A 10,130-nucleotide genomic window follows, 5' to 3' on the forward strand; every position below is an offset into this window, starting at 1 on the left:
GTACATTGTGCAACATGGGGCGTAAGTCTATAAACCGCTCCGGCAAGCCGTCTCAATTTAACTATACTCTCGTTTGCAATATTATTACGCCCCGAGTTACTCACAATGTTTTTCATCACACTTGCGATAAAAAAAATTAAGTATAGAGACAAAAATCTGGTAATTATGGCACTAGAAACTTCATAACTCCCGGGGGAAAACGCTTTTTCTATAACTCCCGCTTTAACTAACGCTTAATTTAATTAACGCTTTCTATAACTAACGCTTTTTCTATAATTCCACGTTTACTGAGCGAGTGTGATGAAAAATTATTTTTTTTTAAATCATCTTTACATTGAAGCTCAAGGTACCTACCTAATTTATTATATTCATATCGCATTTAACGTGACCCGTTTTTATTGCTATGAAGGTAAAGGGTGAACACTATTAAATTGTCGCAGGTCGAACATGCTGCAGAAGAGAAAATAAAAATCCAAAGTGCTTAAAACTCCTTATAAGGACTGTATCGTTTATTATAAATACAGATAAAACCTGGTCTAACTGTTGACGTGTGTATTATTTTGTATTACTATGTTCTTAAGGTATAATCTGGGGGTATTTTTAAGACATATCTGATATAAGAATGTTTTACATTTATTTTATTTTAGGGACTTTATGATGATTTTAATACCTTCTAGCAAATGTAATTCGGACAAGCCTATCGAGCTTAATTTGAGACTATTTCACCGATTCCTTAGTACGATTTAAAGAAACAAAAGGTTAATATGCTGCCAAAATATGCCATCTAAGTGTCCTTTTCATGATTGCTCAATTGAACATCCACAGAATAAATGTGGTGTATTTTATCTTTACATGAAAACGACTTTTTATGCAACATTTTGGATTCCCGTCAATTTCTGACGCCAGGGAAATGACGGAAACAGCTAAAAGAATCTACCGAAATCCAAAGCCTAACGGACATTCATGGCGTTGAACCATGGCTAGAACAGGTCGATAGAAACGCTCCATGATGGTTATATTGTATACCAAAGTCGGGGTTGTCGTAAGTAACATGCCATATTTTCAAAAAGGCCACCAAGCACAGATCCAAAACTTTTTTTCCAACTAAAAGAAATGATTAGACTATGCCCAGATGTTTCGCTTTACGAATCATATGTAATTGCTGTTTACATAGTACGATTTTTTTTGTTTAATACTTATCTTGTTCGCAAACCGTAAATTTTCTTGTAGTATTTGTCCGAAATCGTTGTAGTTACTCGGGAGGATTGGGTAAATATTGTCCAAACCATATGCTTTACGTGATCTCCCAGGACGAAATGTTACTTATTATTAAAGCACTAATTAAACTATATGTGTAATTTTTTAATAAAAACATAATACCAGAAAAAACGGCTAAGTAAAGTTGTATTTATAATAAACGATACAGTCCTTAGGTACATAATATACTCGTATGTCCTGGCTGGCTGACTGCCTAATCATCAACGCAGGGTCGAAACTAAAAAAGTTATGACAAATTGTATATACTTAACGTAAAATGAATAAAAAATATATTATGGCTATTTTAACGAACGATGAGAAAATTCCAGGACTTTGCTTTTGATGTGATTCATCGAACTTTGCACGGAAACATCGGTTAACAATTTTGTGCATTTAACCCATTTTCGTAGAAAATCTGGCAATGAAGTGGCAGGTTAGCAAGTTTTACGCAGTCTTGTTTTTGTATTAGCCTAATATTTTTCGATCGGGCAAAGGTCAGGGAAGATTGGTGGGTTACTCTCCTTAGGCACTACCTCGACTGAGTTCGCCTTAATACCATTCCAAAGTTCGAAACGAATTATGACACGTGTACCTAATTTATAATTTAATGATAACGTGGTATTATTGATTTCTAGGTATCAACTATTAAGCGGAGTTACAGAATATGAAACCTATCACGACTTCGGGGCTATCGAACTTGAACATGGTATTTTAGAGACTCAGCGTGACGAGTTCATTACTAAATATATTAAGTTGATATTTGAAGGTGCCGACGACGTACCCTTAAAAGATATATTGAAACAGTAAGTGCGATTTAATTATTTTACGAGTATAATACCGCTCCGATATATCTGATGACGACCCTTAAATGCATAAAGTTTTATTATTGTTCGAAAAATATATACCCAACGTAGGTAAATGAATATTTATGAGTATTGCTTACGGCGTGGCCGAAGGACGATTTACGCCCAACATTTTGATTTCATAAAAAGTATATATTTTTAAATATATAAATTTAAAAAGAAAGTAGAGTCAAACCAATAAAAGTCTGCATCGGTTTTGATAGCCCACGCAGTGCAAGTATTATTTTAGGGCCCCCCCACATCTGGCGTCTTTCGAGCGTCGGCGTCGGTCCAGCGCTATGGAAAATGTCGTCGCTGCGCAGTTGCGTCGACGCTGCGTCGACGTTGCGTCGACGTCAGCCATAGAATTGTAGACGCCGACGCTCGAAAGACGCCAGATGTGGCGGGGCCCTAAATAACACTGACACTGCGAGGGCTATCAAAATCGCTGCACACTTTTCGTGGCTTAGCTTCTTAAAATTTTCCTTTAACATTGACTATAGAAATATAGTTTTAAAAAATATATGTGATAGGCCACCTCTTTGTTTCACATTTGTCTATTGCAAAACTTATCTAGTGATCTATATATGTACTTATATTATCACTACTTTTTCAGATATGCCCCTTCAAAGCTAGATCCTCAAAGATGGAGCGTCGAAACGAACCGTGACGTAATCCTCAATCTATTCAGCGATGCCAGGACTCTGTCACCCCTAATTAGTTTTGCTAATTATCATTCTAAAGCTAATGCGCAATCGTACTTCTATGTGTTCGGGCATAACTCAATTAGCACACATTACGCTGCCGTGAGTACCTGTATTAATATTTTTGATTCGATGAAAGAAGCCAATTGAGCTTAAATCGTATTCTCATTTTTATCTTTTTAATCGGGTACGGGAACGGCGTGCTGTACCTACTTACTCGCTGGAACAAATTAAGTACCGTAAAATGGGGTGAGTTCGGTGAAATTTGACTTTCAAACCTCGATAAAATTTTATTTTTACATGTGAAAACTGAATGGTGTATATAATAAGTGGTTCGGACGTTTGTATTTTATTGTGGGTAGTTCCATTTCATAACTTTGACGACAAAGAGGAAAACCCACCTCACCCCGTAGTGCCTCGTATTTGGGGTGAGAGGGTTTTTCATACATTAGCTGAGTTTGGAAGATTGTTGGATCGATTTTTTTAATTATGCATATTACTATAGCCCCATTTTAAATTGGAATACATTACTTTTGTAGCAGTAGCCTTAAAATCCCTTATCACCTCCCTCTCAAACCTTCTCTCCCCATTCATAACCCAACACTCCCCGCGAAACCTTCTCACCCCGTTTTACGGTACCTAACGTTTAACGCAACTTCACCCGAGGCCAAATATTGCAGAGATTGGTAGGTAAAACTTTGCCTTGGTTCCGACTTCGCACAATGTTGAACAGTAAAGACATATTCCCGGCTTCTACAGGCTGATATTCTCCAGTTCTTTTAAAACTTTTACATTTCAAAAGGTGTGTCAACCTGTCCACGAACTGTTATTTAAGTACAGTCGCCATCAGATATATCGGAGCGGTCAAGGTGCTCACAAATATCTGAACACGCCTCTATTGTCAAGGCGTTAGAGTGCGTGTTCAGATATTGTGAACACCTTGGCCGCTCCGATATATCTGATGGCGACTGTACAAGGAGGAACTAACCTCATTTGATTGCCTTTAGGCCTCTACGTGTCCATATTATTCCCAATTTCTCACTTCTCACCAGTAACCGTAAGCTTGGCAATAAAACTACTGCCGAAATACTTTGCTAGTTAAATGTTTGCTTGAGCCTAGAAAAGAAACGTACTACCACCAATGAGATGTATTTGCCCAGTATTATAAAAGTACCGGTTCGGAGTACAATAGGTTCCCCAAATTACATAATATAGGTAGTCTACATAATGGCTCCTCTACACGATGGGCCAACGCCGGCCACTCCAAGGGACGCAGCCATGCGGTAGAATGAGATAGCAATATCACTTGCTCCCTCTAACGCATAAATGCGTCCCTTGGAGTGGCCGGCGCTAGGCCATCGTGTAGAGGAGCCATAAGACCAATAAAATAAAACTGACCCAAGTGTGAGTTTTTTGTTTGTTTGTTTTTTATTAACATACAATATATACAGGGTGATTCAGGAGACGTGAGCAGGACTAACACTGCGCATTTCGTAAATTATAAGTAACTGTTTCCTATCAGTATTAGTGAGGTTAACGTTAATTTTCTAGTCGTGTTGAAAAAAAAAGTTATTAATTTATTTACGACATGGATGGTCACCCTAACATTAGAATACTAAACTACCGATATTCTGTGTCAAATTGAATGTCATCACTGTCATCACGGTCTGGTTACTTTTGAAAACTCGTATGTCACTCTAGTATGACATTTTATTTTCTTCGTAAAAGAGGTTTTATGTTTATTAATTAGGTCTTGTAGGGTGACCATGATTGTAGAGAATTAAATTTGCCCTCACCGAAAAGTTGAAAAATAGGAAAAAGTGTGGTTGTTTCACCTAAATACGACGATGATCGATCAATTATCAGTTACTGAGTGTGCAGGATTAGTCCTGCTCACGTCTCATGAATCACCCTGTATATACAGTGGTACTACTAAACGAAATTAAAAACTAGCTTAAATCTAAAATAGGCCCCTGAGGCATTGTACCAAGGATGCTGGCGGAATTTCCCCCCTATATCGCAATATAATATATATAATTGTATGTAATACATACATAGTTATAACAAAAGTAAACAAAAGAAAAAATATTTAAATATATACAAAAGACATATGTAGGTATAATATACATATTAATTATGATTTTTAACCTAGTAACGGCTTACAAAGTACATCTATGTTCCAAATTTTTGAGATAATTGGTTGTGACATACAATCACAGACAGACGGACATGACGAAGTTATTCCGTTTTTGCCATTTGGCTGTGGGGCCATAAAGGGCTCATTTTTGTATGGAGACTGCCATACAATAAATAGTGATCAGTTTGAATTGCTCTGGAGTGTATTGGGCTTCCATAAACATTAATTACATAGGTATATATAACGTTATATTATATTGCAGCTAAATAAAAGTGTCCATGGAGAAGAATTGCCTTATGTATTGGGTGCACCTCTGGGTGGTGCTAACACTCATTTTCATTCCGAATACACGCCGAAAGAAAAACTGCTGAGTGAAGCTATAATGAGATTATGGACTAATTTTGTAAAAATCGGGTAAGCATAATTTTTACAAATAGACTTGCATAAGTTGCATAAAAGCTATTTCGATTATATAAACTTATCTTTATACGTATAATTTTTCAGGACACCCAATACGCAGAGTGTAAACGAATATTTTACTTTAGACCGCAGGCAATGGGATCAATATAACGTTGAATGGCCAGAGTACAACGAGGAACATAAATCTTATTTAAAATTAGGTAAACATTTACCCCTTTATTCATAAACGTTTACTAAAGTCGACAAGCCGATAATAGTCTTTATCCCTTTCCGACGTATTGGTATGATGGAAAGGGACAAACGATGATTATCAGCTTGTCAACTTTAGGAGACGTTTATGAATAAGAGGGGTATTATTTAAGTCCTAGCACGTGTAACCTAACCTAAACTAACCATACCTATTATCTAACTAACATTTATTATGTACCTAACTATGTCTAATATGTACCTATAACAAAAATATCTACTCGTATGGTCTAACGCTGAATTGCGAAGACTTTTATTTATTCTCTTACTGAAATACATATTTGGATCTTTTACTCCGTTGTTTGTCAATTTAAAATAATCAAGGAATATTTCAGATCAATTATGGATTAGATAATCAATAAAAAATATTTTTATTTCAGACATTCCGCCTTTAGTAAGCAGTTTTTACAGATCCCGCTATACTAAGTTTTGGATTGATACCTTGCCTAATAATATGACGAAATTTGTCCGAGACCCTTTATACGAGTTTACGCCTATGCCGACAACGCAAAAGCCAAAAGTAGTTAACAGAGCACAAGGTACTTTATACATTTTTTTTTCAGATAGGTATCCAGGTTGAGTATCGCTTTTACAACCCTCAACAGTACTAAGTACATTTTTTTTGAAATGGTTAAGATTAGCGACAGAGAATGGGTTCAATATATTTTTTTTGATGAATACGTTTCCTTATGATTTCATAAATGACGATACTTTTTCCTTAATTGTTGGATAATACAAGACTACATATGTACTAAATATTAATGTATGTAAAATAAAATTCTGACACAGTTTTCACTATATATAATGTTTAAAATAATCTTACTGTTACAATCTAATAAGTTTCACGGGTAACCAAACGTTAATGATTACTCCGAAACCATTAATTTTCGCTGAACATAATTAATTATTATGTATGATCAGCGAAAATTAATCATTATATAGAGGCAAATCGGTAGCTTTAATGGTCTCTATCAATAGCCTTTGTTTGATAAATATTAAATGGGACATCCTGTATATTTACATGGGTACGTATGATTGTTTTTTATTTTTTACAGATCCTATAAGAAGAATTTGGACGCCGACTATCATTGATACGCCTCGTGTTAATTCACCAATGTATGGTAGAGTAAAACCTTACTCTCCGCCAGTTTATTCGCCAAACACTGACGCTATTTACCATGAAATACAATCAATAAAATCACCGTCTAGACCTATTTCACCGAAAATAATAGAGAAAAGTACAGTTTATTCTTCAACCTCAAAGCCTAAAAATATAAACGATGTTCAAGTGAAAACGTCCACATCAACAATTACTCTTATTGTGTCATTGGGACTCCTTTTTCTAGCTGTAAATGTTGGAATTTGCGCCGTCTTATGTTTTAAGAAGAGGAATATCAATTTACGAGAAAACATGGCACAGCTTAACCGTCGAACCCGTGCAAATGTTGGCGAGGTTGACATAATCGGTCAAAAAAATTCAAAAGATGATAAGAATGCTCTTCAAACGCTAAAAACTGGTTGTAGCGTTATAAAATCAATGAGTCTTAGTAAAATGAGAGGCAATCAGAATGTAAAAAATAAACAAGAATTGTGTAAAACGCCTAAATCAGACGATTCAGGTGGTTTCCGAGAACGATTTCAACTCAGGAGACATCTTTCAACTAGTACTTTAGATGCACATACTAAAGTAAGGGACTGGATAGCAAATGAAGTAATGCATAGATGCTCACCTAATATAATGCGAAAATCTAATACTGCACTTAACGTCAACAATCCATCTGCTCCTCCAAATATATTTACAAGATCAGAAGAATTACTACCAAATGCTAAAATTCCTAAAACATTACACATAACTGATTTTGGACGAAAAGAATCTATACTACATAACGCCAATTGTCAAAAAAACACCTCAGCTTCTAAATTTAGTTCATCATCATCTATTTCCAGTCATAAAAAATCAATCAATTCTAGTATTAAAGAAGCAGGTAAATCAACGGATTCTTTAAAAAGCAAGGGAACCGAAAGCTCTGCCTCTAAAAAGGTTTCCGTAGCAATAGATGCAACACCAACGGCTCGGACAAATTCTATACTTCAACAAGAACCTATAGAGCTAAAAAAGTCACTCAAAATAACTGACCAAAAACATTCCGAAAATGGAAATAAAATAAAATTCACTAACGAAGTAACATTGTCTATAGAAAAAGATGAGATTCCTTTAAAAATATCTCATAAACATTCCAGTTCAGATCCAGTCACAGACATGAAGTACGACAATATTCTTAAAAACACAATTAAGCCAGATAAGGGATTAGAAGATATATTGCCACCTGTTACGTTCCGAAATGATATTAATGTTACGTCTGCTAGTGACAGGGTAGAAGTAGAGCCCTTATCAACATCAGAAGCTCTGCTGACAATTAAGAGAAGGAATTTTCCTAAAGTTTTGCCAGATTTACCTCAACTGCAAAAAAGGTTTTCTTTGCAGCCTACAGCTCTGCAAACATTTCGTCAGTATGAAAAAAGTATAGAAAGTGATTCAGATTCCCTTAAGATTCCTCCACAACCACCACCAAGAACAACAACTTTGGATCGGCGTCTCGCGTATAAATATTCTAAACCATTGTCTTCTTTTGAATCATCCGACGCAGGCAGAAATGTGAAATATAATAATTCTATAATTAACTATGAGAATATAGATGAATTTTCAACGCGAAAAGCGGGTACTTATAAAGGCGGAGATTCTATTGTAACTTCTCAAAACAGAGAATATCCAAAAGTAATAATATCGTCTGATGATGCAATCAATGTATCCGTGTCTGATTTTATACAAGCATCGCCGAGTTTAACAAGTATGTCCAGTAATGTACCAAGAGTGAGATTACCTGACAATTTTCATACTTGTAACGACTACTCAGTAGCATCATTTTCTTCAGTTTGTTCTGACGATGACATGGATATTTTAGAATGTGATTTCACCGAAGACTTAGGTGAAGATAAACTCATTCAAGAGTTAGTGGGAGGGGTAGACTCACCTACTAATTCCGAGGACATGTTAGATTCGAAAGGTCCAGCAACAATATATGAGAAAAAAATGGAAATAGTTCCAGTGAAAGTAAATACTACCTATACGGTTCCAACATCTAAAGAAAATTACGTGTGCATAACAGATTTACAACTACCAAGTGACTCATGTGTTGAAAAAACAGCTCAAATCAAACCTAACTACGGTATTAATAAATTACAACAAAGAAGTGAAAGTATTCATAGACCTCCAGAAAAAGCGGTAAAAGTGAAACAAAGGGGTTTTATACGATCCTCTACGATATTAAACCGAAGTTTAAAAAGTGCAATAAGTAATGATAAAAGTGATCAAAACAAACTAGAACATTCAAATTCCGGTTCATCTAACGATACAGAAGCTAGTACTGGTACTGTGAAGAAAATGGAAATCACAAAAAAGAGTAAATAAAATAATATTTCTTTTAAAATTCTACAAATTTTAATATTAGTCAAACTGCCTCTTTAATTTCAGATATAAATCATTTAAGGGTTACTTGCACCATCCCACTAACTCGGGGTTAAGCGGTTAAACAGTTAACCAAGTGTAAAATAGTACTGGTAACCATGGTAATTCAAGGTTTAACGGTTTAACCTCGGGTTAGTGGAACGGTGCAAATGGCGCTAACAGTACCGTCTTTACCACAAGGGCACACGGGGCCCCTGCCCAGGGCCTCCATCCATCCTCATGGGGCCCCGAAGGACAGACAGTAACAATATTTTTGATTACCCATAATAAATAGAAGATTATAGTAGAAAAAATGTTAGTTTAATTCGCTTTCTTTACTTTCCAAAAGGGCCCCAAATTCTTATGTGCCCAAGGGCCCCAGCATAGTTTACGACGGCCCTGCGCTAGTAAACCAAACCTGTGATCTTGTGGGCTCTAGTAACCCGAAGGACTTTAACCACTTATTCCCAACGGCTTGAAGAGTAAAAAAAACTTTAATCAACATATGTCTCAATTTTGCATTTTTATTTACTGCCCTTTTGAACAAAACACCTTAATAGCGAGAGGGAGGCAGATTTGTATGGACACTGGCCCTGGAACCAATAAGAACGAGTGACGTAATACAACTACGTACATAGTCACTTAGTATACCAAATAGCCTAGTTCATTTTAGATTCCATCAACTCTCAATGGTCCTTACACCTGCCTATGACTCGAACAAGAACAGGGGCAGTATCCGCTCGGTGTATCCCTTACATTTCATTAAAGTGTCAAAAGGACCTCTGCGTGTTGACTTTGGTTCCGCGAACGCCTCGCAAATATCTGAAAGACCATTGTTCCGTGATGGGAAATAAATAGGTACATTTCGCGAAACATGCCAATTATATACTTTGACACTTAGTATTATTCGTATACATATGTGTGGATTAATAAATATTACTCTTAAAATAATAAATTTATTTTACTGTTTTTTATTCTATTAGATATACCATTTAATTGAGGAACAGATGGCGCCGCTA

The 10,130-nt window shown here is 35.9% G+C and overlaps 1 protein-coding gene across 1 annotated transcript in view; it reads left to right on the forward strand.

Moving 5' to 3' along the window:
• Window positions 1–9,184, forward strand: part of LOC134679199 (uncharacterized) — a 30,001-nt gene extending 20,817 nt beyond the window's left edge. Inside the window, exons 7-12 of the mRNA XM_063538076.1 lie at window positions 1,893–2,060; window positions 2,716–2,905; window positions 5,203–5,354; window positions 5,445–5,560; window positions 5,987–6,145; window positions 6,662–9,184. Coding sequence (XP_063394146.1) covers window positions 1,893–2,060; window positions 2,716–2,905; window positions 5,203–5,354; window positions 5,445–5,560; window positions 5,987–6,145; window positions 6,662–9,075 — 3,199 coding nt within the window. The 3' untranslated portion in view covers window positions 9,076–9,184. The remainder of the gene's footprint in view (window positions 1–1,892; window positions 2,061–2,715; window positions 2,906–5,202; window positions 5,355–5,444; window positions 5,561–5,986; window positions 6,146–6,661) is intronic.
• Window positions 9,185–10,130: the final 946 nt, after the last annotated feature.

The sequence above is a fragment of the Cydia fagiglandana genome, chromosome Z (genome assembly GCF_963556715.1).
Source record: "Cydia fagiglandana chromosome Z, ilCydFagi1.1, whole genome shotgun sequence".
NCBI classification, from domain to species: domain Eukaryota; kingdom Metazoa; phylum Arthropoda; class Insecta; order Lepidoptera; family Tortricidae; genus Cydia; species Cydia fagiglandana.